At 39.0% G+C, this 12,102-nt stretch overlaps 1 protein-coding gene across 4 annotated transcripts in view; it reads left to right on the top strand.

Moving 5' to 3' along the window:
* The window catches only part of DNAJC2 (DnaJ heat shock protein family (Hsp40) member C2), a 34,782-nt gene that overhangs the window by 21,807 nt on the left and 873 nt on the right, over positions 1 to 12,102 (top strand). For all 4 annotated transcript variants that reach the window (XM_023192557.2, XM_026446889.1, XM_023192556.3 and 1 more), the window contains 7 exons: positions 63 to 184; positions 1,107 to 1,256; positions 5,605 to 5,693; positions 5,775 to 5,844; positions 8,454 to 8,638; positions 9,373 to 9,473; positions 9,592 to 9,699. In XM_023192557.2, coding sequence (XP_023048325.1) covers positions 63 to 184; positions 1,107 to 1,256; positions 5,605 to 5,693; positions 5,775 to 5,844; positions 8,454 to 8,638; positions 9,373 to 9,473; positions 9,592 to 9,699 — 825 coding nt within the window. The remainder of the gene's footprint in view (positions 1 to 62; positions 185 to 1,106; positions 1,257 to 5,604; positions 5,694 to 5,774; positions 5,845 to 8,453; positions 8,639 to 9,372; positions 9,474 to 9,591; positions 9,700 to 12,102) is intronic.

Below are 12,102 nucleotides of genomic sequence, written 5' to 3'. Positions count from 1 at the left end.
TTTTTTTTTAAGTACCCTAAATGTTAGAAATTCAAAATGAGATCAACTTTTTCTTTTGGTAGACAATGCATATAGCTGTGATCCAAGGATAAAAAAGTTCAAGGAAGAAGAAAAAGCCAAGAAAGAAGCAGAAAAGAAAGCAAAAGCTGAAGCTAAACGGAAGGAGCAAGAAGCTAAAGAAAAAGTAAGACAACATTTAATGAAGGTGGACTTTAAATGTTTATGAAATCTTTAGATTATAAATCATGCTGCTATAAAGACACATGCACACTTATGTTTATTGCGGCACTATTCACAATAGCAAAGACTTGGAACCAACTCAAATGTCCATCAATGACAGACTGGATTAAGAAAATGTGGCACATATACACCGTGGAATACTATGCAGCCATAAAAAAGGATGAGTTCATGTCCTTTGTAGGGACATGGATGCAGCTGGAAACCATCATTGTCAGCAAACTATCGCAAGAACAGAAAACCAAACACCGCATGTTCTCACCCATAGGTGGGAATTGAACAATGAGAACACTTGGACACGGGAAGGGGAACATCACACACCAGGGCCTGTCGGGTGGGTGAAGGGGGAAGGGATAGCATTAGGATATATACCTAATGTAAATGATGAGTTAATGGGTGCAGCACACCAACATGGCACATGTATACATATGTAACAAACCTGCATGTTGTGCACATGTACCCTAGAACTTAAAGTATAATAAAAAATTTAAAAATATATCTTTATTCTTCACATCTATTTTTTTAAAAAAACTATAATTTGAAAGCAGAGAATTGGGTGCTACTGTGAATTAATCATGACAAGTTGGTATAATTGAGAGAGATCTTCCATACCAGCAAGTTTTTATTGAGCAAAAAAGTGGTGTCATAAGTTCCTTTAATATTATGTTTATCTCTAATGTCAATTTTACATTTTCTAATAAATGTCTATAGATCTTTACCAGCTGCCTTTCCCAGTTCATCCTTCAGTTTTCAATAAGTTTATGTTGCCTTTTTTCCTAATATAATTTATTAGAAGTTTAAATTTTAAAACATATAAAGCATTTAGGAATTTTACTTTATTAAAATGATTTTACTCCCTTTTTTTAAAGCAAAGGCAAGCTGAATTAGAAGCTGCTCGGTTAGCTAAGGAGAAAGAAGAGGAAGAAGTTAGACAGCAAGCATTGTTGGCAAAGAAGGAAAAAGATCTCCAGAAAAAAGCCATTAAGAAGGAAAGGCAAAAACTTCGAAACTCATGCAAGGTATGGCAGACTGAACGAACACTAGGCACAAGTAAATCAAGTTGCTGATTAAGCAAAAAATAGTTCTCTTTTTCTTTTTTAGATGGAATCTTACTCTGTTGCCCAGACTGGAATGCAGTGGCGTGATCTTGGCTCACTGCAACCTCCCCTTCCGAGGTTCCAGCAATTCTCCCACCTCAGCTTCCAAGTAGCTGGGATCACAGGCGCGTGCCACCACGCCCAGCTAATTTTTTGTATTTTTAGTAGAGACGAGTTTCGCCATGTTGGCCAAACTGGTCTCATACTGCTGACCTCAAGTGATCTCCCCACCTCAGCCTCCCAAAGTGCTGGGACTACAGGCATGAGCCACTGCGCCTGACCAAAGTATTTCTTAAAAAAAAAAATTATTTTTATTTATTTATTTATTTGAGATGGCGTCTCGCACTGTCACCTGGCTGGAGTGCAATGGCACGATTTCAGCTCACTGCAACCTCCACCTCCTGGGTTCAAGCAACTCTCCTGCCTCAGCCACCTGAGTAGATGGGATTACAGGCGCCTGCCACCATGCCCAGCTAATTTTTTGTATTTTTAGTTGAGACGGGGTTTCACTGTGTTGGCCAGGCTGGTCTTGAACTCCTAACCTCATGATCCACCCATCTCAGCCTCCCAAAGTGTTGGGATTACGGGCTAGAGCCACCTGCGCCCAGCCAAAAGAACAATTTTTAATTAAGTTGTTGTTGTTGTTGTTGTTGTTGTTGTTGAGGCAGGGTCTCACTCAGTCACCCAGGCTGGAGTGCAGTGGTGCCATCTCGGCTCACTGCAACCTCCACCTCCCCAGTTCAAGCCATTCTCATGCCTTGGCCACCCAAGTAGCTGGGATTACAGGTGCACAGCACTACTCCTAGCTAATTTTTGTATTTTTAGTAGAGAGGAGTTTCGTCATGTTGGCCAGGCTGGTCTCGAACTTTTGGCCTCAAGTGATCCTGATCCACCCACCTTGGACTCCCAAAATGCTAGGATTATAGGCATGAGCCACTGCACTTATCCAAGCATAAATATATTTCTTTTCTTTACTATACAATTATAACTAAATGAGTCTGGTCGTGGTGGCTCATGACTCTGTCTCAAAACATATATATATTCTGAAACTGTGTTTATATATTCATATCTTCAGTTATCTCAGCCACGTCTTTTTTTTTTTTTTTTTTTTTGGAGATGGAGTCTCACTCTGTCACCCAGGCTGGAGTGCAGTAGCGTGAGCTCAGGTCACTGCAAGCTCCGCCTCCCGGGTTCAAGCGATTCTTCTGCCTCAGCCTCCTGAGTAGCTGAGACTACAGGCACCTGCCACCATGCCCGGCCAATTTTTGTATTTTTAGTCAAGACAGGGTTTCACCGTATTGGCCAGGCTGGTGTAAAACTCCTGACCCCATGATCCACCCACCTCGGCCTCCCAAAGTGCTGGGATTATAGGCATGATCCACCGCACCCAGCCTCAGCAATGTCTTTTTATAGTTGGTGTATTCAAATTAGGACCCAAATAAGGTCAATACAAACAAAGGTCAATACAATACAAATACTTCAGTTGTGTCTCCTGGTTGTTCTTAAGACCCTCTAGTTCTGTAACACCGCTGTATCACCACTTCTCCCCACCTCACACCATTGCCACTGATTTGTTGGAGAAACCAGATCATTTTTCTGAGAAGGTGCCACAATTTGGTTTTAGTTTGTTGCTTCCTATTGGTGTAAAATTAATTTTTATCTTAGAAAGGTTTTTTAGAAGTTTTAACTTGTTTTTAAAGTTCTAAAAGCTTTCAATTTTATCTAAAATGGTATCATTTGAGTGAGTACTGGCAGTTTTCATTCAAATACAGTTTCCACTAGGACATATTTACCAAAAACCCCCAAAAGTTTTGAAGTATAATTTTGGCCAAGAGCTAATTCTTATATTTTAAGCTAGTAAAGTCACAAGACAGTACTGTTCCTTACTAAACAACATTGAATGAATAAATTGGTGGAATTCCAAGCTGTAATAGAGATTGCCACACAAAGAATATTGTGTACTATACCATTGTCCATTGTAATTGAATCTAGCAAGTATGTAAATACGTAATATGTATAGAAAAATTATCTTTTATGTGACTATCTAGAAGGCTGTAGACATGTATGGTCTAATATATGCTATCCTAAATCTTCAGATAATAATACAATTGAAATTAACCTGCCCCATCAGCTGACATTGAAAGAGGCTTAATAAAAATACAAGCACTTGTTGTTTCTTTAGGCATTTTAAGGAAAAAGAAAATCCAAATTTGAAAACATATATTTTTCTCAGATTCCACTGTATAGAATATTGTTTTCAGAAGGATGCAGTGTATCAAAGTGGTAAAGAGCATGGGCTCAGGGCAAGCCACCTGGGTTTGAGGCTGTTCTCTGCTTACCTCTTACTAGCTGTGGGACCCTCAGGAGATTACCTCAACACTTTTGTGCCTCACTTTCCTCACCTCTACTATAGTTGAAATGATACCTAGTCACAGAGTTGTGAAGATTAAATGAGATAATTCACATGTAGTGCTTGGCACATTCAGCATATAATGAGAACTCAGTAAGAACCTTAAAAAGGCCAATTAGGAAATAAAGCTTGAATAGTTCTTAGAGATTATGTATAAATAAGAGTAAAAGTTCTGACATTTGGTAACTTTGTTTTCTTGCTCCTTTCTCATGTAATTTATTCATTCAGAGTAAATGCTCATCAGATTATCGTAAATCCATATCTGATGAGCGTTTACTATGTACCAAGCAGTTGTAATTGATGTGAATGTAATGATTCACAGTTCTTTCAAGGAGTCTACTATTAGTGATGAAAAGTAAACAAGCTATTGCAACACTTCAAGGTAGGTATTAGAATGAGAAAGTACCAAAAAGGTAGTCAAGGAAGGCATTCTGCATCTAGTAGGATTCAGCCAGGTGAAGCAGTATGTACACAGGATTAAGGATAAGACAGATGGAGTATTGAGAATGCAGAGATCCAGAGAAATGAGATTTAATGAACCAGGGGCACCTGAAGAGGTAAGGAGGAGCCCGGTCTTAAAGGGCTTTATACGTCTTGCTAAAGAGCTTAATCTGATCCTGAGTTGGTTTTGGTCAGGGTGCTGAGAAGACTAGAGGCAGAGAGACTAATTTAGGAGTCCTTTGCCACAATCCAGGTGAGAGAGTATTGTGGCCTGAACTCAGAGATGGTAGGGATGGAAAAAGGTAGATGAAATGGAGAGAGATTCAGGAAGTAGATTAGGCTATTGCCTGTTGGGATTGATTGTATGTTGGAGGTAACAGGAGGAGTGAGATCTTTATATGCCTTGGTTTATTGCATGGAATACTGGATGGATGATGCTAGTAGCATTCAGGGAAGTAGAAAACAAAGGAGGAGGAAAAGACTTGGCAAAAATGATTTCAGTTTAGGGTGTGTTGAGCTTGTTGGGACACTCAAATGGAGATAACTCGGCACATGATTGAGTGTGTAAGTTCAAGAACAGGATTATCATAGACTCTTCCACATCTTGATAGCACTAGAAACTCTGCAGATATACAAGATCACCCTGGGAGAGGGTATAGAATGAGGAGAGAGGAGGCTGGGACTCTGGCAAAACACCAGTACATAAGGTACTGATAGAGGAAAAGAAGCCTGAGAAGGAGTGACCAGGCAGGTAGGAAGAAAATCAATAGTGCTTTTGGAAGCCTAGGGAAGAGTGAATAGTAATAGAAGCACTGGAACCTTAGTGAGAGGCAGATTGCATGGATTAAGGAAGCAAGGAGAAGTGAGGAATGGGAGACATAAGTCTCAACAGCAGCTTAAAGCATGGCAAGTACTTGCCAGTTACTTCTTGTGCATCATGCTGTTCCATTCCGAGCATAGTCTTTAGTTAATTGAAATTTTTGCTAATACCTCTTGTTCCTTAGCATACTATATCATCTTTTTAATTTCACATTTAAAATTTCCAGTAGATTTTACAGTTCAGCACACATTGCTACAGGCCGCCAAACAAAGGGATTTTGAGTCATCTTACAGAATTTCTTGATCCTTAAGTGATTCTCTAAGGAATCATTCTGACTTTTTATAACATCCCTAGGCATTCTTTTTTCTGTTTTGCTTCTCCTTAGTATGTACCTCCAACTTGGTATATAATGCCTTTTATTGCTAGGTGATCAGGGAGAGCCCTGGGAGGTACCGTGGAAGTACAGCTGGGGATGGGCAGAAGGCCATTATGTATGTTCACATCAGGAACTCCTGAGAGCTCATGCTTTGTAATTATGTTGATGGATGTATTTTTGAGTGTCAGTAGGTATAAGATAATTTTTGTATTTGTGCTTTTAGACCTGGAATCATTTTTCTGATAATGAGGCAGAGCGGGTTAAAATGATGGAAGAAGTGGAAAAACTTTGTGATCGGCTTGAACTGGCAAGGTATACCTATGGAACTGCTATTGAAGTCTTCACTTGAGCTTAGGATAAAGTTTCATTTCTTCTTTTTTTTTTTTTCTTTAGCTTACAGTGCTTGAATGAAACACTCACATCTTGCACAAAAGAAGTAGGAAAGGCTGCTTTGGAAAAACAGGTAATAGAAGAACACATCACTCCTCCCTATATGTAGCATTTAATTCTGCTTTTACCTGTTTCTTTACCTAATATATAAGTCACCAAGTACAAACAGTATCTGATTTCTCTGTTTCTGTTTTGTTGTTGTTGTTGTTTGTTGTTTTGTGTGTTTCTTTTTTGCTTTGAGATGGAGTCTCGCTGTGTCGCCCAGGCTGGAGTGCAGTGGCACAATCTCAGCTCACTACAACCTCTGCTTCCTGGGTTCAAGTGATTCTCCTGCCTCAGCCTCCTGAGTAGCTGGGATTACAGGCACACAACACCATACCCGGCTAATTTTTGTATTTTTAGTAGAGACGGGGTTTCACCATGTTGGTCAGACTGGTCTTGAATTCTTGACCTCATGATCCGCCTGTGTCAGCCTCTCAAAGTGCTGGGATTACAGGTGTGAGCCACCACACCCAGCCTGTTTTTTGTTTTTGAGACGGGGGTCTCTCTCTGTCATCCAGGTTGGAGTGCAGCTGGGGTTACAGGTGTGTGCCACCATGCCCGGCTGATTTTTGTATTTTTACTAGAGACAGGGTTTTGCTGTGTTGGCCAGGCTGGTCTCGACCTCCTGACCTCAGGTGATTCATCTGCATCGGCCTCCCAAAGGATTATAGGCATGAGCCACCACGCCCAGCCTGTGTTTTGTTTATGTAGTAAGTGCTGTTGTTGATTTAAGTTGGATTTAATGTGTATAGTTTTTACCATGCTTAGTGTTTGAATTGTGGTATCTATCACAATCATAACTTTTGCAAAATCATCATTAGAAGAAAATAATTGTTTTGATTATTCCTTGAGTATTTTCATAGGGTAATAACATTTAGAACCAAAAGAGATCTTTGTTCTGTCTAGTCTATACCTTTTATTTTACAGATAAGAAAACAGGCCCAGAAATTCAATTCAGTTCAACAAGTATTAGTACCTACTATATATAACACTATGCCTAGGTTCTTTTGGAGAACTGCCTAATGCTATTGCACCACAAAGGACTTAGGCTGAGAAGAACCTTAAGGACCAAAAGATGGCAAGCCCATAGTAAATGCTGTGTAGGATAGGAAGGGCCACAAGTTTTAGTGGCCAGGGAAGGCTCGGTGTAGAGTTTGAACCAGCCTGAAAGGAAGGATGGAGTTAAAATGAAGTTCAGAAGAATACCACAAACTGTAAAATAGAAATAGAAGTATAAAGTATGGTTCAGCCTGGGCAACCTGAACAAAATCTCTACCAAAAATACAAAAATTAACTGGCATGGTGTCATGTCCCAGCTTCTCAGGAGGCTCAGGTTAGAGGATTACCTGAGCCTGGGAGGCCACAGCTCCAGTGAGCTATGATCACATTGGTGCACTCCAGCATGGGCAACAGAACAGAGCGAGACTTTGTCTCAAAAGACAGACAGAAAAAAAAAAAAAAAAAAAAAAAAAAAAGTAGAACATTATGGGGAAAAGGAGTGGGAAACAAAATCAGTTAGGAAAAGTAGAACCAATTATCAGGTTTTTAATACCTTGTTGACTAGTTTCCATTACTGCAAATCTTTGATTAACAGAAGGTTCAACATTGTACTACTAATCTGACGTTTGTAGATAAGGTGCATCAGATAGATGTGACTAGTTGTAAGAATCTTACTTTAAGAACCTGCTCTATGAGCTGGGCATGGTAGCTCATGCCTGTAATCCTAGCACTTTGGGAGGCCAAGGTAGGCAGATCCCCTGAGGTCAGGAGTTCAAGCATAGCTTGGCCAACATGGGGAAACCCCATCTCTACTAAAAATAGAAAAATTAGTTGGGCATGGTGGCAGGCACCTGTAATCCCAGCTACTTGGGAGGCTGAGGCAGGAGAATCACTTGAACCTGGGAGGCGGAAGTTGCAGTGAGCCAATATCACGCCACTGCACTCCAGCCTGGGCGATAGAGTGAGACTCCGTCTCAAAAAAAAAAAAAAAAAGAAAAAGAACCTACACTGTGAATGCAATGACGGGAATCAAAAAACTTTTCAAAGTTAGCATTATTGGGACTTTACTGATTCTAAGGAATTGAAGGGGAGAAATGAGCCAAAGATGACTCTAAGATAGCAGCTGACAGAAGCAACAAGGCAAATAAAGGTTTTCTTTTTTTACTTGTGCATGTTTGAAGGTAGACTAGAAGGAACAATGTAAATGGTACAACTTCAAAATAAAACAGGCCATTTTGCTATGCCTTTACCTTTTGTAGAGAATAAATGAGATTGTCTGCAGAAAGGGTGAATATGAGTTTAGAGAGAGGTTTGAAATGGCCTTGTGGATGAGTAACTCAGTGAACCACAGACTTGTCAATTAGTGTCCAAGGCTAATGGAAGACACGTGACGTGAGTACTGGGAAGATCAGGCAGGCTGTGGGCAGTTCTTGGTCCCTCAGGCAGACCTATGCAGACTGGAAGCCAGAGCAGGAAAAGCGAGAATGAAAAGCTGGTGCTTGTTTTTGGTTTGGCCTTGGAGAGGAGTATGGGGTCAGAGTGAGAATGACATTGAGAGTTGAGGATCACAAAGCCCTAGCCAGGAAGAGAGTGTAGAATAGCAATATACTTTTAAGTCCCTGACTTACGATATTTGTGCAGATAGAAGAAATAAATGAGCAAATCAGAAAAGAGAAAGAAGAAGCTGAGGCTCGTATGCGACAAGCATCTAAGAACACAGAAAAATCAACTGGTGGAGGTGGAAATGGAAGTAAAAATTGGTCAGAAGATGATCTACAATTACTAATTAAAGCTGTGAATCTGTTCCCTGCTGGAACAAATTCAAGGTACTGGTTTTAATGAAACTTTTCTTCAACTCACACTGGAGCCTGGAGATAATGTAGACAGACTCCAAATAGCAGCACTTGTTGTCACAGAAACTTGCAGAGATAAATTCTGTGCCACAGCAGAAAAGTGTGAAAAGGTACATTTTGAAGCTGTCAGTCTTACCCATTACACCAGTATACATGCACATACACATATGACAGAATGCTTCAGTTTCTTAGGAAATTGAAGATCATGAGACAAATCTTGACTTACGTTGGCCTACTCTGTCATGGCTTGTGCTGGGGATTAGGTTTTCTGTAGTTTTTCTTTTACAGTCTTGCTGCTTGTTTCTTCCCACCTCAAGCTGGAGCTTGAGTTTAACTCCAAGAAAGCCCTAGGGACCCAGCATCCCTAATTCTACAGATGAAACTGAGGCTGTTTTCAGAATGATTGATCTTCTGAAGAAATGTGTTAAACTGGCAGTATACACAAATAAGTGGTTTTATTTATGTTGATTTGTACACAGAATATGTAAGATGTATGGACTTAAAACCAAGATTATATAGTTGATTTAAACATATGAAAAGCAAAAACCCTAATCCAGGCAACAGGAATTTATAGTAGCATCATTAGACTACCAATTTGAGCTCATTCTATACTATAACTTTTCTGCAGTAAAAATCTAATGGTATTTGTTGTTTTGTTTTTCCTTAATACTATTAAATTATATTATTGGTATAATATATCCTATCAGATGGGAAGTTATTGCTAATTACATGAACATACATTCTTCCTCTGGAGTCAAAAGAACTGCCAAAGATGTTATTGGCAAAGCAAAGAGTCTCCAAAAACTTGGTGAGTTTTGAGAAGTCCATTTGTTACTTTAAACACCTATTTTTAAAATAACTTATGCAATTTAATGGAAGATTAAATGAGATGATCTGTTAAGTATTACAAGTTTTTCATTTCTCAGACCCTCATCAAAAAGATGACATAAATAAAAAGGCATTTGATAAGTTTAAAAAAGAACATGGAGTGGTACCTCAAGCAGACAACGCAGCACCTTCAGAACGATTTGAAGGTAAATTTTGCTTTTCTAAAAGTAGAAAATGCTAGCCATGTATCTGTGCTGCTTGGATATACAAGACTTAGGGTCTACGTTCAGAATGATAGGGAAATAAAATGTTTAGCAGACTGGAAGCTGTAAGCAAACATTTCCAAAGATTTACTTCACCTCACCATTAAAAATGGAGAACTGCAGTTCTTCCATTTCAGATGCCATTAGAGAAGGGGGCTGTTTTGCTTACCAGGTTTTACAAATCAGTGTTAGAGGATATTATTGGGACAAAAGAATAGTATTTTATCGGGATAATTGCTCGATTTTGAGAAATGTACTGTAATTATGTAAGAAAATGTCCTTATGTTTAAGGAAAAACACACAAAGTGTTTAGGAATAAAGAGGCATCATGTCTGTAACTTATGGTTCAGAGCAAAGTATGTCTGTACATATAGAGAAACATGAAAATGTTCACATTTGGGGAATATAGGCAGAGTGTACAATTCTTTCTACTCCTCTAAAATTATTTCAAAATATAGTTAAAAATTGTTAGGGTTCAAAACCAGCCTGGGAAACATAGTAAGCCTCTCAAGAAAACAAAACAAAACAAAAAAACCTGTTAGGGTTTGATATTATCTTGGGTGTTCTAATTTGATTACCCTAGACCAGTGCTTTTCATATTACAAATCATGACCCATCACTGGGTCATGAAGTCAATTTAGTGTGTCTTAAATAGAAAATTAGTGAGCGTGACACCCATTATATAGGTGGGTATACTGTAATGAAATTCTTGTTCATGTGTCTTTGTGTCTGGGGAAGTGATACAAATTTTTTTCTTGCTATGAGTTTGAAAGCAGTTTATGTGAAAGAAGTTCTTTCACTTGATGTTCTGTGAGCCACCAATCCTTTCTTAAACTAATCGCAGAAAGATGCTTTTGGATTAATAGACTTGACTATACATGATAAGCTGTTTCTTTCTTCTAAGAGTCCCAGTTTTACCTATATTCTTAATCTTGTTTATTATCCTAAAATTTCAACTTAAAGATATGAGACTTAGTGCTATATAGGGGAGGAAGATCACTGTTTGCAAAAATCAGGGGTGACTTGTTTGGCTGAGTTAGGCATTATTTCAGTTCTTTTAATAAAGGTAAGTAACAAGGCAGGGTTTCAGAACACTTGAAGGACACTTCTAAAGGGGTTTATTCTCCTGTGCCTTTATCTCCACAAAATACCATACAACAGGTATTAGCACACTAGTCTCAGCTCTTAGGGGACTTGTTTCCATGTTGGAGGGAGGTAGGCCCTGATACTTGTCCAGTCTGCTGTGAGGAGAGGTGACCCTGTGAAGGCAAGAGTGACTGACAGTAGTCCTTTGTCTTTTAGCATCTTTGCCTCTTTTATGGAAATGGGAAGGCTCCTTCCTCTTCAGTTGTACCATTAAATCTGGCACTATTTTTTGAATAGTGATTTCTCATAGGAATTTTGCAACAGTACATTTAATTTATTTTGGTACTGTGAAGTAACTGGAAAACAGCAGGAAATACTACCATGTCACTTCCATCTTTTTTCCAAGAGAGCATATAAAATCTATATTATTTAGGGCTTTAAACCAATACAAGGAAATTCAACGAAAGACTTCCTAGAACTTAAAAGTTACCCTCAAAAAAGCTGCTTATGCACTTTAGGTACCTTCAAATATTATACAAATTCTCTGCTTTGTTTTGAATAGGTGGTGGGGTTTTGTTTGTTTGTTTGTTTCCTTCCTTCTTTAATTGGGAAGGAGCTGTGGTTTCTAGGCTTAACTTTGTGACAGATCTCACAGGACGCAGTTTCAAGTAGTAGTCAGGCTACTGGTAATATTAGGTCTGTGTTGTCACTGCATAGTCTGAAATAACTAAATTGCCAGAAGTCCACTGACTTAACCAAATCAGCTCTCTACCACTTAACATTCTCCTTTTACCTACACAAGTGGACTGTGTAATACTTAACATCCTTAAGAAATACATTTGTTTCTGACACACATCTTAGATGTTTTCTGAAATATTAAAGGTTTAGTTGAAGAACCACAATAGCAGTTATTGGAAGTGTTCAGCATTGGCTCCCAAGATTTTAGCAGATGTGGTGAAGAGAACACCACACTACAACACAGTCTAATCTCAGCTTGCCTCTTCAGCACTGGTACCTTGGGCACTTGGCTTAATTTTGCTAGGTTTGTTTCCTTCAGTGTAAAACAAAAATGGTTTCCAGGGTTTCTATCCAGCAAAAGTTTAACTGTGAGGAAGCTCTTTTACCTATCCTGTAAGGAAGTAGATTTATCAGAACTCTCAATGAATTCTGGTTGTTTTTGAGCCCAAGAGTCCAACAGTACTATAAATTTAAATATGGCTTTTTTCCACTCTAGTGGGTATATTACATTGATTTGTAAGA

Source organism: Piliocolobus tephrosceles, chromosome 8 (assembly GCF_002776525.5).
Source record: "Piliocolobus tephrosceles isolate RC106 chromosome 8, ASM277652v3, whole genome shotgun sequence".
Classification (NCBI taxonomy): Eukaryota; Metazoa; Chordata; class Mammalia; order Primates; family Cercopithecidae; genus Piliocolobus; species Piliocolobus tephrosceles.
The sequence above is the reverse complement of the archived record's forward strand: the minus strand, read 5'-3'. Positions and strand labels throughout refer to the sequence as shown.